At 39.4% G+C, this 18,263-nt stretch overlaps 2 protein-coding genes across 6 annotated transcripts in view; both read right to left on the reverse strand.

Moving 5' to 3' along the window:
* Nucleotides 1–2,397, reverse strand: part of LOC114159618 (UPF0606 protein KIAA1549) — a 37,946-nt gene extending 35,549 nt beyond the window's left edge. For all 3 annotated transcript variants that reach the window (XM_028041634.1, XM_028041628.1, XM_028041619.1), the window contains exons 1-2: nt 2,207–2,397; nt 160–403 (exon numbers count right to left, since the gene is read on the reverse strand). In XM_028041634.1, coding sequence (XP_027897435.1) covers nt 160–286 — 127 coding nt within the window. In that variant the 5' untranslated portion in view covers nt 287–403; nt 2,207–2,397. The remainder of the gene's footprint in view (nt 1–159; nt 404–2,206) is intronic.
* A 1,743-nt stretch (nt 2,398–4,140) lies between these two features.
* hipk2 (homeodomain interacting protein kinase 2) overlaps nt 4,141–18,263 on the reverse strand; it is a 103,738-nt gene continuing 89,615 nt past the window's right edge. For 2 of the 3 annotated variants that reach the window (XM_028033912.1, XM_028033895.1), the window contains exons 10-15: nt 18,052–18,182; nt 15,881–16,063; nt 14,826–15,146; nt 14,091–14,344; nt 13,844–14,004; nt 4,141–12,886 (exon numbers count right to left, since the gene is read on the reverse strand). In XM_028033912.1, the coding sequence (XP_027889713.1) occupies nt 12,422–12,886; nt 13,844–14,004; nt 14,091–14,344; nt 14,826–15,146; nt 15,881–16,063; nt 18,052–18,182 (1,515 nt within the window). In that variant the 3' untranslated portion in view covers nt 4,141–12,421. The remainder of the gene's footprint in view (nt 12,887–13,843; nt 14,005–14,090; nt 14,345–14,825; nt 15,147–15,880; nt 16,064–18,051; nt 18,183–18,263) is intronic. The other variant, XM_028033904.1, reaches the window with a different exon arrangement.

The following is an 18,263-nucleotide window of genomic DNA, read 5'->3' on the forward strand; positions in this document are numbered from 1 at the left end:
TTGTTTCACATTACAGATTACAGAATGTGTTGCATGCATCAATCTGCTTATCAAACGCAACAGAACGAGCCACGTGATAGGTATCGAAACCACTTGCGTAACACAAAGTTTAAGTCAGTGGATCAAGTTTCAGTGAGTCGGAGAAAGGTGTTCTCTTACCTGGAAGAGGTGAGCCAGCAGAGATCAGCGTTACCAACACTGTTATCCCCAGAAACGCTGCACACTGGTCATGCACCAGAGCCTGGAGCATCACCGCCAAACCCACAGTGGAGAGAAAACCTGCCATGGTAAGGCGGTGCAAGCTTCAAGGCATTTCATCCGCTTAAGAAGTGAAGATTCATCACATCAACAAACAGAAGCTTGAGTTACTCCTTCAGGAGCATCCTCCTCCAGAGGTCAAAGGCTGCAGGGAGACAACAGAGATGCAAACTGAAGCTAAATGCTAAACTCCATGTGCTTTATAGTCAAAATTACAGCTCACTTCAGTGAAAAAGAACAATACATACAAGGTGTAGCATTTTTATAGTTTGTCAGATTAAAACCAATAATTTCAGTGAATTTAATCGGGATTTTATGTGAAAATCCCAACAGGACCGAACTATAAAGTGGAAGGAAAAGAAAGAATCTTTTTTACATTCCGTCACCTTCCTAAAATAATGACCCAAGTCATTTTGTGCCAAAAGTGACTTTTTTCTGCCTGAAACATCTTTCAGAAAAAAAGAGGTGGAGACAATTTTTTTTTTGACAAAAAATTACAGCGGCACCAAATTATTAGCCAATTATTTTAGGAAGATGACAAAATATAAACCTCTTTACTCTGATGCCCCTAAATAAGATCCAGACCAACCAGTTCCCATTAGAAGTCACCTAATTAGGAAACAGAGACTGCATATGTGGAACTGAATCTGAGTCTTTTTTTGTTCTGTTTTCTTTTCTTGAACAATTAATTCCTCTCATTTTGCAGCTAAAAAGATTTTTGCTTGCACTTTTTTTCTTTTAAACAATAATGATGCGTAGCTGTAGCAACAAGCGCTACTTTTTCCAACTTTGAGCAGCTGATTAGCATCTTAAAAGCTAAAATAATTATTGAACTCTGACCCAAAATCCCAGCTGAGTTGAAATGAGGACCAAAGAGCAGAGAGAGAGGGAGGATGTTTAACCCATCTCTTCCATCCATCATAATGCACAGAGATTTAAAGGAGTGGCAAAAGCAAAGTAAGTGGATTAGCAGTGCTTGCCAAAAACTGATGGTATTATCCCAGACATGTTAATATTGTCTCTGCTGCTCCTATAATGAGCTGTTAGCATATCATAATAATCATACAGCAACAGGCTTCAGTCAAAGGCCTCTTTAGATTGGTGGAAAGACAGACTGCTACTGGAGCTCCTTCCTGCCTACATGGAAGACAACATGCAAAAAACGTTGTCTTCCATGTAGGACGACAATGTAGGATAGTTGATCACCCTCCAGGAGGACAACCAGCCTAAGTAAGCGGACAAAGTTAAAACAGATAGTTTGAATCAAAGCATATCCATGTAAAATGGCCTAGTCAAACTCCAGACAAATTGTAAATCTGTGGCAAAATATTTGATACTGATATTCACAAGTGCTCTCCATCCAATTTGAGGTAGAGATATTTTGGAAAGAAAAATGGGTCAATAACACAAGATCCTGATAAATACATTAAATTTGGAGGCTTTAATATTCCCCTCATTGCTGTGTTGTCATAAACAAAATTAAACATCCTCCAGCATTGTTTGTCACAGCTGAAGTTCTTCTGAACTTTTTAATTTTCCCACTGCAGCAAGTTTAGGTGAGAACAGATCTGTTTTACTTGAACAGCATGTTCTACTGTGTTCCCCATTTTGAGGAATTATATAAATATATACAGGTTTTTGAAACAGTTTCCAGGGTTTTAAGTCATTTCCACCAGAGGTGAAACAGAGCGGCTAGCTCTGTCATCCAGACACACTTCAGCCTCCGTCCTTACCCCGTCCCGTTACTCTGAGCTTAGCCATCATGTAGCTCCTCATGAAGCTACAAAAAGCTAATATCCCTCTTTGGGTGCCGCTGAAAAAGGCTAAGCTCTGGCTAACATCCGCACTCGGGTGATATTTCCAAAAGCTAGCTCGGATGAAACGGTTATCTCTCTTTTTCTTCCCGGAGCGGACTGTCCTTTCAGCCAGCTCATAGCTGCGCACTTACCCATGAAAAGCGAGCTCCGACTCGGACAGTTTACGTGAAGGTGGGGAGAAAATATCCTTGGAAAGAATAAAATCCTTTATCTGACGTGCTTTATGAGAACCTTGCTTGTTTTGAAGTTATTTTGGAGAAAGCGTGCTGCTCCGGACCTGATAGCTCCTTGTGATGTGATACAATTTCAGTTACCAGTTACCCCCTCGCGTCCTGATTGGCTTAGCCCCGCCCCCTGGCCGTTCTGATTCGTCGCTTGCTGATCCAGCCCCATTCTGATTGGCTGACGCTCATATCGGTCAGGTTTGTCTTTTAATATTAGGTTGGTCCTCCCGCACTGGCGTCTGCGGCTTCCACGGCAACGTTACTTCATGCAACGATGCATTAACATCTATGGAAGACATATTCGTGTCAGCTTTTATCTGCTAAATTGGATTACCTTCCTTATGACCCTTTAATGAGTCCTCAAGTTTTTATGCAGTCCTATATTTAAACTTTAAACTCCTTTATGTTTAACTTTTGAACTCAATCACAATTTGAAGCTATATTAAAACGCAACGTTTACAAATAGTGTGGGATAAAAAAAATTAAGAATGATTGTTTATTTTGCTGCTTATTTCGTTAAACTGAGTCGCTCCAGAGAGCGGTTTGCTTTCAAAGCCTGCAGAACTTGTGCCTGGAAGTTTTTTTTTGTTTGTTAGTTTTCAATGAAATGGAGATAATCAACATAACCCTATCACGTCATTGTCATTTATTGCAAGTTAACATTTTCGTGCATGCTGACACCCAGTGGTAGCAAGGAGGTCCTACTAAGGTTTCAGTAGGGCAGTGCTCAAACTGTTTGCACCCGAATCCAAAATCACCAAGTTAAAAGCAGTCAATGGTCATGTTTTCTTTTTCGATTAAGAATGCAAAATAATTTTATTGCAATCGTTAATTTTTGTGATGTAAACGTACAATATGCCTAGGTTGTGAAAACTGACAGGTGTTTTCCTTAATAACAGAAAGGTGTATGGGTTTTTAAAAACTTTTTAGGTTGAATACTTTCTATTTTGTTGGTTTAGAAAATGTTGCCATCATTAATGTATATATTTTGTTGATACATACATTCCCACCTACACATTGGTCTGTATTAATATAAGTTTAATTCACCTTTGTAAAAACTTATCACATGCAGTTTCATAACAATGCTTGCACCTGTATTTTTTAACATATTAGGAAGGAAGACGCCCCTGTCTACTTTTAAGACAAAGCTTAAAACTTTCCTTTTTGATAAAGTTTTATAGTTAAAACAGAAACGTTTTCCCAGTTGGGTTGAGGTTTAGGGGTAGGTAGCTGCCGATGGACAAACTGACCACTTTTCCTCACTTTCTTCTTCTATTACTCTCCAACTTGAATTGTTTTTCTGTTATTTCAACTGGTAGTTTCTCTGGTCTGGCTTTCTGTTTAGCTGTGAAACATTCCTGGAGGGCGGCATCAGTTGAAATAATGCTGCCATTAACTAATTGTTCTCTCTCGTGTTGTTAACTTTGTACTTTTCATGAGCGTAGAAAGTTCTCCTGGATCAGTGAATCTGTTTCTTTTTGTGTCTCTTCTCAAACCTTGGAAAGTGGCAGATTGTACTGGGCAAGTTTCTGGTTCTGCTGGAGGTTTCTTCCTGTTAAAGGGGAGCTTTTCCTCTCCACTGTCGCCACATGCATACTCAGTATGAGTGACTGCTGTCAACAACACAATGTAAGCAATTGTGTACAGTTGCTACATCAGGAGGAGTAAATGCTGTAAGTCAGTGACTCGAAGCAAAACTTTTTAAACTAATTTGAATTTTTTTTCATTTTGTAAAGTGCTTTGAGGTGACATTTGTTGTGAATTGTTGCTATAGAAACAAACTGAGTTGAATTGGACACTATCTGAAGATCACACACCAAGGAATAAAAAAGTGGAGACTGTTGCCGTGACTTGACAGTTTAATGTTAATCCAAGACAAAGTGTGATTACATTTCTACACATATACAATATGCATATGTGAGCTTACAAATTCTCATTAACTCGATTCACCTCTGAGACCCAAAAAATGATCAAAAGTAACAGTGAATAACAAGCTAGAACATAGTTCACCACAACGCGAGCCCCTTCTCATCCTACAGTTAGTAAGGAGGACAATTAAAATTACTATTCTCTTCTATCTGATGATGCTGTTTGTCTAATAAAAGTCCTCCTGTAAAATTTACAATTGTGTCATTAGTTTTTCAAAGCCTAATATAAATTCACTCATTTTTTCTACAACGAAAATGATTAAGAGAAGCACACAATATCCTAATGGAAAAACACAAGCGCTTAGTAGCATGTAGTCAACGTGTTAGGAGGTTTAAATAATCCTCTTTTTCTTATTGTCAATATTATATTTATTTTAAAACATTCTATAAAGCCAGTAAAATATCCATTCTCATAACATACTTGATAATATTAGGCTAAGGAACAGGGTATACATAAAACGCTACAATAACAAATTGAAATAAAGAGACATCACTCCCCGATAAAACTAATTAAGAAAAGACCATCAACAGAGATGTATACTAGGAAATACTGCAGCACACGTTAGCTTCATTGACAAAGAATTAAATATCACAACATTGAGAAACCATACAGCAATAGACGCAAAAAAGGGGGTCAGGGTTTGATGCGCTCTTATTCTCGGTCCTTTAAATGTTAACTTATTATTTACCATTCATAGTTTCTAGGGAATATTTGAATCGGCCAATTTCTTCCTTCACACAAAAAAATTATTAAACGCATCAAAACTAAGAACTTTCATTACTTTCAGTCCACAGACACAACAGCAGGTATTTTCCTAACTTTTTTTAGAATAAAAAAACATCTGATAAAGATTACAAACACAAGTTTTATGCATAGATAAGAAAAATCTTATATATTAAATTACATTTTCTGTTAGAATCAAATCATCTCTACTTCTACCAAAGAGTCTGAAACATATTTTTAAATTTTTTTAAGTGTAGTAGTCCCCAGAAAACAAAATTAAATTCGGTACCGCTCTGATTTCTGATGTAAGTTGAATATTTTCCCAAAGAAACTAAAACCGAAAAAAAACAAAACTTTTCAAATCTAACTAGCACATTCAAGTTACATGATTCCTCATAAAAAACAATAGATAGTATGTACAATAATTCTGTTATAAAATCAGGACCTACGTTACTTCAAGTAAGCAGTTATTTCTCTTTAGCAAGTTTTATACACAATAATTATAACTGGAGGTGTTGAAAAATTTAATTTGAATCAGTCAATGAAGGCATCAAACCATGACCACCCAACCCTGAATTCCCCCGAGGAATAACCAGCGAAAGGAATAGATCCAATTAACAGAATGGTTAAATAATAATAATAATAATAATAATAATAACATGTACCCAAAGGGGTTTGGAAAATGTTTGTGTAACTACATTATGCATTTCTCTGTGACATAACGTATCTACCTGCTCACCTGCCTTCATCTCCTTTGACCTTTGGGAAGCAGCTGCAGCTCCAGCCAGGTATTTCTACAGCGCAGGTGTTGCAGGTGTGTTTTTAACGAGCTGCGAGTCGTTTCAGAACGACTGCTGCGGCGCTGCAAGTAACACTGTCGGGAATGTTTGTCGGGATGAGCAACGCCATAAGCAGGACTGGAAGTTTGAGCGCTTTTTGACAGGAGGACGACAGAGAGATGGACACGCTGCCTTGTTTCAGTTTCCACTAATTAAAATGTCACCTTTTAAAGCTTTGGAGGTATCGTTGGTTATTTGGAAGGCAGTAGTTAACATTAACATTGCTATCTGGGAAGGCTGTACACACCTCAGCAACACCAAACATTTTTAAACGCTACTTAAGCACATTTTGGTAATTTTAAGGGCACTCTATCTACGATGATGCTCACTTTTCTGACCCTCTTTTTCCTCAGTAATCCGTAAAATGTTGGTTATGTGAAACAGACAAACATATCATACAAATCGAGTTCCACAGTGTTGTTTCATTCTGGAAAAATAAGACCATTTATATATCCTAATTATGATAATAGGCAACATTACATTGTTGGTTTTTAGTGGGGCTTTGATGGAAACCAGTTGTATAGTTATTGTGCCATGCATGGGTCACAAATTAATAAAATAATCACCCACTGAGAAATCTAAAGCCATGACAGACGTGGTTGGGTCACATAATGTTACATTCGTTTTGTGCAGATGACCATGACCTTTAAAAGTATGCTTCATACATTTTGGGTTATTCATTTTTGCAGGTCTACTCTGAAACCTTTCAAAATTAGCTTTCCTACAACGACAATACAAAACAGAAAACAACGAGAGAAAAGGCATGATCATTCATTTCTGGCTTCGTTTAAACAGGTAAATGTGTGGAAGAATTCAAAATAAAAACAGAAAAAAGATGTTTTGATACGGCGCTGTGAAAAAGTATTTACCCCTTTTATTCTGTTTTTGTTTTTTAATGTTTCAGATTATCAGAAATATCTTATTATCAAAGATAACCTGAGTAAATACAAATAGAAGTTTTCAAAAGATGATTTGAAACATCATTTATTAAGGGAACATGAAATTATTTGAGCCAAATTGAAGGGTATTTGTGCATGAAAGTTCTGTTTAAATGCAACTACCTCCTCTGTGAAAGCTTAGCCCCGACCCATGACGATTTTGGAAAAATTCCACCAAAGCAGGCAGAGCTAAGGTACGGTGAGGGGCGTGGCCAAGAGCGGGCATGAGTGGAGGGGTGTGGTCTCGACAGAAGAACGTCTGTTGCTACCTTATCAACTTTGTCGCTATATTTACAACTTTTCAGATGCCTCCAGCAACTTTTTTTCAAAACGCGGCTAGCATCAAATCTAACGACTTTCTTACTGACTTTCGACCATTAGACCCCTCCCACTTCCTACGCACTGAAGTCTCTCTTAAACAGTCATCATGCAGGAAACCGACCTGCCACAACATCTCAACTGGACTTAAGTTTGGACTTAAGTCCAGTTACTGAGGCCACTCCAGCCAATCACAGGTTGATTTGCTGTGTTTTGGATCATCGTCCCACTTCATAAATCTAGTTAAACTGGGCTAACAAACACGCTTTTCTGCTAGGAAACAGAAGTCATGGTTCCACGCTGCAAAAACACAAATTCTTACCAAGTAATTTCTGTCTAGTTTCTACTGCAAATATCTCAATGCATTGAATATAACACAAAACAAACGTGCAAAGAATTTTTCACCAAGATATAGGAGCTTATTTTAAGTCAATAATTCCTTAATATTGATGAAAAAGTACTAGTTCCATTGGCAGACTGTCTCACTAATAAGATGTTTTTCCCATAAGTGGAACAATCTGCTTCCATATTTGGTAAGTTAGTTTTGTCTTATTCCAAGTAGACTAAGATATTTGCAGTAGAAGTACAGCAAAAATACTTTTTTTGTTTTTGGTAAATATAAGACGGGGCTTCATGGTTTTAACCTTGAACTCTCCCTTAGAGACCATTTTGACATATTTTTCCCCACTACTGTCAGTTGGGTTCTATTAAAATAATTTCTTATTCTGGTTATAATTACACAATGAGATGGATAGTGAAATGAGCCAAAAAAAATGTGGCTGATATGTTGGTTGGGACAGCTTTAAAGCTGTTCATGTTATTTTTTAAAATATTTTAGTGTGTGGAGAAAAAAAAAGATATCTACAAGGGGGTAATTACTTTATCATGGCATCGTAGCTAAAAGTCCACAAAGAAACACCTGTGCTGTATGCATGTTAAATCCTCACACACATGCGTTTCATAGAGTGAAATCCACACTTTATGAAGCGTTTGAAGTTATTGCCTGGATATTCTGGCAATGACGAGGAGGATTGCTTGTTCTGTGCTGTGCATGGTCGATCTCGTTAAAGTCTTTGGTGCCTCCATGCTGACGGGTGTGGACAGTAGTTGTGATATTCCCTCAAAAACAGTGGAATGTTTCAGTAGTTTGATTCAGAAATCCTCCAAGTTATGCACGTGTGCTCAGTCCTGAACGACCCAGAGGAAACGAAGGAGATGAAACAGAAAACAACACAACAGAGATGCCTGATGTAATCAGCAACATACCATGTAATCACATCTTCAAGTACCTGGACCCGAGGCGTTAACGGGGAGCGGAAAGTACCAGGATGAAAGCCGACTCCAGAGGGCGGATTACCCAATGGATTACAATTGGGACCCAATGGTAATGGATTACCCAAAAGCAGGTTTCTGAAAGCGCCCCAGTGGATTACCATCAGCCTGCACACTTCTCTACCCTCAGCAGTGTTGCAACACTTTAGACAGGTGCACCCACCTTCACCCGGTACGAAACATCACTGTACACCAGGTTACAAAACCCAAATAAGCCCGACATATCATAAAAACACACACATGTATTTTGATAAAACGTCCACAAGAATTATTGCAACAATCTCTAAAAAATAAACACAAGTACTACAGCCATGTAAAAGAAAAGGAAGATAAGTTAAAAAGAGGAAAAAAGAATCACTTCAAATGCAAGTACTATGGCATACCAAGGAGGAGGGCAGAAGGCTTTGACTAGACCACCAGCAGTTCTGATGTGCCCATGTTCATTCAATAGGGCAAATGGTTATTTGTACTATTGGCTAAATAAAATCAAGCAGCAAACACACAAAGCGGCAGCCCTATTGGTTCTCTAAGTGTTCAGGCATCCCCGCCCCGTTGGCATGGCGATATCCGTGGATTGAAGACAAATGGACAGCAATGACGAAAACATCCATAAGGCGCCCCTTCCAGGTGCATGCGTGTCCCGTTTCCCGTCCGCCCTCTCCCTGCAGCGCCGGCGCCAACACCGTGCTCGCTTCATCAGAGCTCACAAACAATATGTCAGATACTCAGGAGCGCCACCGCCAGGTGAGGCAGCGCCCGCCGCCAGGTGAGGCAGCACCCGCCGCGGCTCAGTGTAACTATCAACCTGCTCATTGCCAACTTGCAACCATTTTAAGTCCCTTTAAAGATGGAGCTTCCAACCAGCCCCTTTCCTTCACCCCACTCGGTTTCTCTTCCAAACATCCCTCTGTGCTCTGTCTGTTGAACTACCTCATGGCAACAATCACTTTCTGTCAGGCCCTTCTCTCAGACTAGCTCTTAACCTTGAAAAATACAGGTGCATCTCAAGAAATTAGCATTTGTTGAAGAAAATAGTGATTTATTTCTCTAAAGTGTAATGATTATGACTAATAGAAACTCACAAAATCAAAGGAAAGATGGCTGACTCGTTGACAGAGTCAGCCAATAAGAATATTGGTGGAAAGTTGAGTGGAAGGAAAAAGACCGGTTAAAAACATAATCTTTTCAGATAATTTTTTTAAAGCAAATTTGAGATTCATTTGAAAATCAACATCCCAGAGTCTGGAGGAAAATAGAATACACATTTTTAGCTTTTTATAGTCTAGTTTTATTTTCTGACAGGACATGTACAGTACATGGGTATACTACAAATATCTGTTTTAATAATTGCTGTATTACTGTGCTAGATTAGCCATACTTTTCCCTTCCACTGAGTTTTCTATGAATAAGCTTGGAACAGCAAAATTTCTGACCTATATTTTACCCTTTTTGTTGTGAGTATTCATAGCAGTTTTCTCCATAATTATGTATAAAGTTTCTTTCTTAAAAGTCAGATTTTTTGGTACCTTCTAGTTTTTTAAAAGATTCAATTTTGGGTTTCATTTGCTGCAAGCCATAATCATTAAAATTAACAAAAAGAAAGTACTGAAATATAATTTTTTTCAGGTTTTTATGAACATTTTGTCATAATGTAATTCATGAGATGCACCAAAAACTCTATTATGTCTCAAACTTTGTCCTGTAACCTCAAAACAACTGAGCTAACGTCTGTGCTTCCGAATTGAGACGCACGTTTTCTCACGTGATTAGCAGAAAACGAGGAAAACAGCGACAGCTTCACTCTACATCTATCTATTATATTTACATGAATTTCCAGAACGAAGTGTAACATGACTTTATCTCTGACTTTGGTAAGTACCCCAGACAAATGGTCTCATGCACACAGAATAATAACAATAAAAAAAAAAAACAGCTCAGCGTGATTTCTGCTTTGACATTAATCTTCATCATCTGCGGGACGCTATGGTTGTGAAACAGCGAGGGCTGAACCTACACCTGGAAGAAACCTACAAGTGTCCCAATTAAGATGTGAAACCGGGGAAAACGCGTCACGCTAAGTTTAGCCGTAGTCTCTCGCGGCTTTCGGGACCCGAGCCGAGTAAACTGTGTCGGTAAATCTGTAAGGCACTACGAGGGAACGACGATCGACATCTAAAGACTTGAGGAGGATCCTGTGGAGATGAGCTACACACACATGGCTGACAGTAGCACACAGACAATCACGTTGTACATGCCTATGTTATTATAACCACTTTGTGCAATCACATTGAAGAAGAAAAAATAACAAATAACTCTATTGGTATCAAGGGAATTAAAAAAAGAAATAAAAACAGGTGCATACTGCTACATTCTATACACGGGGCCCAGCTAAGACACCTAGATCAAACTGAAGGTGGAAAAAACAAAGGAAAAAATATCTATAAATACACTAAAAGATTTGTTGTCTTCTGTTGGTTAGATTTCCAGTTCCCTCCTCTGCTGGAGGAGGAGGAGTGGGCGGGGTTTCCTCTCTTCGTTTTCACCCCACGCCTCCGCTGATTTGGAAATACTAAGACAGTTCAAGGCCATCAGTATTTTTTTTATCTTTGAAGAGCAGCAGGTTTCCGTATTTCACCAAGTCCCAAAGCTTTTGGGAATTCAAACTTCCAGTCAATATCGCCCCCCTGTTCAACAGTCCCAAACATATTTAGGCGGGGGATGGGAGAGGAGAGCGGGGAAAGAAATTAAATAAATCTTAAAATGTCCGCTGTCCTCGAAACTTCCCCCACAAAACTAATGAGACGTTGCTTCTTTTGTAAAGGAAAGCAAAGGGAGGGGAAACAAAAGCAGAACTGGCCCTTTTCTGGGGGGAAAATAGTCAAAAGAAGAAAAACAGTCGGCATCATTTTTCTCTTCTCCAGAGGATCTGAGTCACGTTTCCTTCTGTTCAGTCATTCCTTCTTCAAGTTACACATGACAGCTTCATGAGGGTTGCATGTTCCTCTGTCTCTTTTCATGTCTGAGGTCGAGGAGAGGATGGGATGGAGGATGAACACTGCAAAAACACAAAATCTCACCAAGATTTATGATCCAGTTACTGGTGCAAATTTCTTAGTAGACCTGAAATAAGACAAAACTAACTTTTCAGCAAGGTATGGGAGCTTAATTTCTTAATTTATATAAAAAGTACTAGTTATAAGTGAAATAATCTGACAGTGAAAAAAATACTTTTATCATATTATAATTTATAATATAATACAGGAAAAGTGTCTAGTTCCAATGGAAGACTATTTCAATTATAGCTTCATTTTCATCAATATTAACCAGAGTTGGGTAATAACTAGTAACATTTACTTTTTGTAAATTTTACTCTTACTTGAGTAAAATTTCTGGATACCCAACCCAGTGTGAGTAACTTCACTGAATCAAGAACAGCTAATAATTCACCAGACAAATACTGGCAGTTATGGTTAAAAGGTCATAAGTTATGAAATTTACTGAAAGGAATTGATTTGGAAAAATGTGTTTTTTTCCTGTTTTTGTTACTTTGTTATAATTAGTTATATGAATTATTTTTATTTTGGTCTTTAAAATACCTAAAATTCCACATAACTTTGTCGGCCTGATGATGTAATTTTGAAATATTAAATGACTGATGTAGCTTTATTACCAATTACCAAATACTCTCCTACTCTTACTTGAGTAATTTCTCAACTACTTTTTACTTTCACTTGGATAAAAATTTGTTGAAGTGGTGCTACTCTTACTTGAGTACTTGGAGATTCTACCTACAATAATTTCACATCAATAATATTAATTAATTACTGAACAAGCTCCTATTTCATGCTGAAAAGTTACTTTTAAGTTTTGTATTATTTCAACAGAAAGTTACTTGTAAGTATTTTGTATTATTTCAACAGTACTATATATTTGCACCAGAACCTAGACTAAATATTCTTGGTGAGGTTTTGTGTTTTTGCAGTGCGGGAAGCAGCATCGCTGGGTCGGGGGTCAGGCCCCTTCAGTGTCAGTCCGGCTCGTCTCTAGAGGTAAGGATACTGGTTGACCTTGGTGGGACTCAGTGGGTATCCAGTGTAGACAGTGGAGGCGGGTGAGGCGCTGATGTAGGCCTGGTGGGCGAACTGTGCCTGGTACTGGCTGTGGTGCATTGTGGGCGACGGCAGTACGCGGTGGCTCACGCTGACTGGGACCTGGTGGACGATGCTGGGGGGGTAGCTCCCGTGCTGGACGGCGTGGCGCGCCGAGCCCTGCGACGCCACCAGGTGGGCCACGGTGCCGGTGGAGCCCAGGGCGGCGGGGGCCGTGTAGGTGTACAGGTGGGGCTGGCTGGGCAGGTGGGTGGCGGCCAGGTGCGGGTGGACGCCGCCCGTGTGGGAGGGGCTGTTGTGATGGAAAGAATACGGGGCTTGAGCGGCGATGTTGGGGGTGATGTAGGCCTGCTGCCGGCGGTGTCCTGCATTTCGCTCAGCCACCATGTGCTGCTGAGCCTGAAAGAACAGACGAACCAACAGAGTTCAGTCCTATTATACTTCCTTCAACAGGTTAGGACAGAGCTACGGTCTATACAAAACATACAAACTCATTCTTAGATAATGAGATTTTAGTCTGGTCAGTTCTGAGCTCCTGTCCAAGCTTCTTTAGGGTCTCTGTCCCGCTAAATGCTGCTGCTGGCCACGCCTCATAACTCAACATTTACACTCACACAGGAAAATGGCTGCAAACAGATGCAACAGGTTGCTAGGTAATGGCACAGTTATATTGGTATTAAGTCAGGCAAAAAGCACTGAACTTTTCACATGTTGAAGGTAGAAGTATTTTTTTTAGCTGCAGATGCATCCTTTGCTACAAATAATGAAGCGTTCATTAAAGGAATGTATATTTAATTATTTCATTTTAGGCAATAAAATGTTTATTATATGTATTTTTTACTGTATTATTCGTTTATTTGCCATTTTTAATGCATTTCTAATTTTGTATAAAATATTAGAGATGAAAAATCTGCAGAATTTTTTCTCTCTGATTGCTCGTCTGAATTATTAACAACGATAAAACTAACTGACCAGCTGATGACGTTCTTTCTGTGCTGTTGTGGCGCTCTGATTATGTTGCTAGGTGATGGGCTGGGCTTTGCTAGGGTTGCTAGGTGACGGGTAGTGTCTGCTGATTTGTGACATTACATTCGGAAGGTTTTTGAAAAGACTCATTTTCCAAATACAAAAAAACGTGAACTTATTGCTAAACTGCTGGATGATCTTTTTTTTTATTTGTATTTTTTTTAAGTGTTTGGAATGTTTTCAAAAGCTGTAGAAACCAAAATAGAAGCCTAAAAATGAGCAAAGTGTGAATTTTGCGTAATACGTACCCTGTAAATATTGCCTTGACGGGGCATAATCAAAACATTATCGTAATGATCAGTTACACTGACTGTTTGGTGTGTACTGTACCTGGCTGAGATTGAGTGGCTGCTGCTGAAGTGGGTGTGGTCCTGAGCGCTGCTGTCGATAGGCCACGCCCCCGGCCATGCCTCCTGGTATGTGATTATTGCCCGCTGTCACTCCATTGGAGGATTTAAACTTGTAAGCTATATTCTGATGATTCAGTCCATCTGTTCAGTAGACAAATAAAAGAATCTGTTCACCTGCAAAGCAGCAACTTTTACCTCTGTATCCGAATTATTAAAGTGGCGTTTACCTGGCATCAGCCGCTCACATTCGCTGGGCACCTCAGTGTTCTGCGTCTTCAGCGGAGGGATGATGATTGTGCGAGGGTTCCCATTGTTGTAGTTGTCCAGGATGGTGGTTTTTGTGTCATAGCTGTTGTTGTTGTTGTGGTTGTGGGGTCGTGACTCCAGGCTGTAGGGGCTGTTGTGGCTGGAGCAGTCTGACTCTGGGGAATCATGGACCGTCACACAGCTGATGACGTTCTTTCTGTGCTTGGAAGATGAGCTGCAGAAAACAGACAAAGATAGTTAGGAGGAATGTTTAACATATTTCAATTCTTAATGTTGTTCCCACTCTTCAAAATAGGAAAGAAAGGGAGCAGGCGACCTTTCATACTGTTGCTATAAACTTTTAATTATTTTGGCTAATTTTAGTTTATGACGCATCACAATATAATTCATTTTATTTATGGTTTTTCTTGTGAGTGGTTTTTATTTCCATTATAATTTTTGTTTTTATTTGTTGCATCTTATTTGGGATATTTCAAACATCTTCTAATTCCAATGTTATGGGTTCTTTGCTAAATTAAAGTTTATTGGTGTCAAGAGGGTCACAATCAGCATATTACTTGAAAATGGTCTCAAAACAATAATGTTATTGTTTACCACAATAATTACTGAGACATTTTAATGTCCAGCAAAATTTGTAAAAAAAAAATAAATCTAAACCTAAAATCCAATTGGTGAAGGAAAAAACCCAAACGGACCCGTTGTTCTGCTTCTGGTCGTCGTCCTCTGAGTCGCTGCTGATGGTGATGATGCTGACGGCGGGGCTGGGCGTGTCGGGGATAATGATGGTCTGTCTGGGGACATGGTGCTGGTGCTGATGGTCGCGGGTGGTGCTTGAAGCCTGTTCTGCTTCGTTGGCGCCCCACCCTCCTCCGGCGCAGCCCTGTGCCGGTGGGCAGTGGGCCGCCGACCCGTTCTGTAGCACGGCGCAGCGAGGGGGCGTGTTCTCCTTCACCCGCTTGGATCGCTGTGGCGACAGCACCATCTGGGAGGATGACACCTCATAGGTCGACACGTTCCTTGGAAAAACAGAGGTGGAGGAGAGAGATCAGGCCACCGGTGCTGAAGATTCAGGAGCATTAAAGGGGCAGGAGCATTAAAGGGGCAGTATTATGTACTTAGTGGCGTTTTATAGAACAATCAGTGTTATTTTCAGTTGTTTTAAAAATGTTGTATATTACAAATATGACTTAAAAGTAATTACATTTCATCATTTAAATTACATTTCATAATTTACAGAGACCCAATTTCAAGGTCTCTGTCTCTTTAAAAACTTCTGCTCTTTCTGAAACTCTGCCTTAGGAAGTCATCACAGCATGGCTCCTCTATCAACCCTTTAACTGTGCTTTTACCAGTATTGATCTGAGAAGTAGCTCCTTTGTTGCCCGGTTTCCACCAGGAGTTTACTAATTGCTGCTGGCTAGTCTGAAGGAGCAATGTGGGGTAGTTAAAGGAATAGGGCTGCTCTGTGATGCAGAAGCTCGTAAGGTTGGAACCTGCAGCTGGGAGGCGGAGCTACGTCTCGAAGGCAGGGCTAGGTCCAACCAGGCGTTTTGCACAGCTGAATGGTTGCCATGGAGATTAAAGGATTCCTCAAACATGCATGAAAAAATCTAGGCAAAAATCCAGGTATGTTTTTGATGAGGGAATAACATCATAACAGAATGTAAAGCTCAAAAAAATTATATTACGTAATACTGCCCCTTTATCCCTATAAATTCCTTTAAAAAGTCTTCATCAGTAGTTTGCATACCTGGTCGACATCTGGTGCTGTTTGGTCTTTTTGGAAGAGGAGTTGTTATTGATGGATGACTGCCTCATGACATGAGCCACGCCCACATTGAGAGTCTGGTTTGATGGGAGTGTGACATGACCAGTCAGCAAGGCTGGCTGCTGCATGATGGGATTATAATGGCTCCCATGAGGATGGGAATTCCTGCAGAATGACACAAATGATGCATATTCATCTCAATCAACTAGAATATTATTTGAGTTATTTCATTTTAAGAAGCGAAACAAACATAAATACATTAATTCCACATCGTTAGTGCTAGGTACACTTTTGCTAATCTTCAAATGCACAAATAGTGGAGCTACACTTTAGCTTAGCACTTTGTGCTAACATGTGGCTTCCCCTAAATTAATTTTTCTGGATAAATTCATTCTAAAGCACTAATTTACTTGGCTGTATTGTAACTTCCACTTGAGTAAAATTTGATATCTGTTGAAGTTCTGGTTATCGATTGACGATTAAGAGCTAACAAGAAAGATTTGCTGTTGTGTGTTGTTGGCGCTAATGTTAGCTAACTCATTAGCTATGTTGAGGCCTTGTTTACAAGATGAGCTCACAGTTGTAGCTCATGTCATGACTACATCTGTGACTACCACACTTTTTCCTTCCATTAATCTTTCCATTAATACACTTCTTTCTAAGAATGATTATCTGTGGCTTATACTCCTTGTTTTATTTTATTTCAGATTTTTTATTGGATGTAATGTAATATTTTGGTTTTCTTAAGCTGTAACCATAATCGTTAAAATTACCAAAAGAAAGCTATAAATTTTTTTATCTGAATTGATAGAATATATTTACTTTTTCAATTATATTTTTATTTTATTCAGATGCATGTCAAGAATCTGCAGAAAAAGTGTCAGATATATCTGCAAAATAATTGTATAAATCAGTAAACATTGGCAGGAACACAGTATTTCACAGTGAAGCCAGTAGGTGGCAGTGGCTCTCTTTTCTGAAGAGGCTGAAAAACGAGAGGAGAGAGCAGAGAGGGAGGGCAGAGGAGCTGACACCAGCAGCTGTGGAGCGATAGCTCTGCAGAGGAAGTGCGACACTTTTCCGATCTTCTCTCTGAGGACTACAGAGCTGCAACTGGACAGGAGGGGAAGGAGTGGCAGGGCGGGGCTGTCTGCCCACAGACGGGCAGCCCTGAATGGATCCAAACATACATCGCCCCGGCAACCTCCAATGCATACACATTATATATCTGTACGTATATGTCCCTCTGTCCCGCTTCCATCTAGCCTCCCATTCATCAATTAACTTCAGTGACAGGCTGCACTCTGCATGGCGTCTCTATCCTCCATTTCTCTGAGGTCAACCTGCTGGTGTTCCAGGACATGTTCTCATTTCAAGATAAAGTTACTAAAGAAGCAAAGATTCCTGAGTTGATGCATCAGTTTGGAAATAAAAACAACACAAATGAACTAAAAATAATACAGTTTCAATTCACATATTATATCATTCATTACGATTATTAATAATGTCTTGTGGTAGTATTGTAGATTCTACAGCAGGGATAAAGTAAATTGAAACATAGCAACATTTGATGATTTCAAGTCTCCTCACACAACCTGCACACAAAACACTAAATCAACAAAAAGTCCCCAATTTCAATAACATTGTTTAATGTACGAAATACAATCCAACCTTTATTTCTGTTCCACAGATCAATAAGTAATTGAGCCATTAGGAATAATAAATATTAAGTAAATTGAAACAATCCAAACAAATTGTGTTAATTGTGTTAAACACAATTTACAAAGAAAGTAACAAAAAATCTCTAAAACATATAAATAATTTTTTGTTATTCGAACTGGCCTAAAACAGAAAAAGTTTAGTCTCATTTAGACAGTGAGAAAAACATGTACATATTATACACCTCTTTATTTATGTATGTATAATAAAATCTGGTTTCAACTGTAAATGACGCTTTACAAAATTAGATTTTTAATTAAATGTCAAATAGGCCTTTATTATAAAACACTGCAGTTTGAACATCAAATATTTTCAAGGACTTTACAAGGATATCAAGAACTTTCCAAACCTTGAGAACACCTCTTTGAAATTCAAGCATTTTCAGGGATTTCAATCACCTGCATGAATTGTGCAGAAACTACTGAAGTGTTTACCTCCAGTTGGCGAGAGTCTGTGTGCTGCCCATGGAGTCTGGGATGACGGTGGCATGCTGGACGGAGGTGTGGGTGAGCTGCTGCCACGCTGGAGGCAGCAGGATCTGCTGGGTACCGCTGGGCCAGGCCTGCTGCAGAGAGAGAACCCGGGTCAGACCAACCATTTAAAGGTCACAACAAGGAGACAGAAAACTGAAAAGTGGCCAGATAAT

This window comes from Xiphophorus couchianus, chromosome 2 (genome assembly GCF_001444195.1).
Source record: "Xiphophorus couchianus chromosome 2, X_couchianus-1.0, whole genome shotgun sequence".
In the NCBI taxonomy this organism is placed as follows: Eukaryota; Metazoa; Chordata; class Actinopteri; order Cyprinodontiformes; family Poeciliidae; genus Xiphophorus; species Xiphophorus couchianus.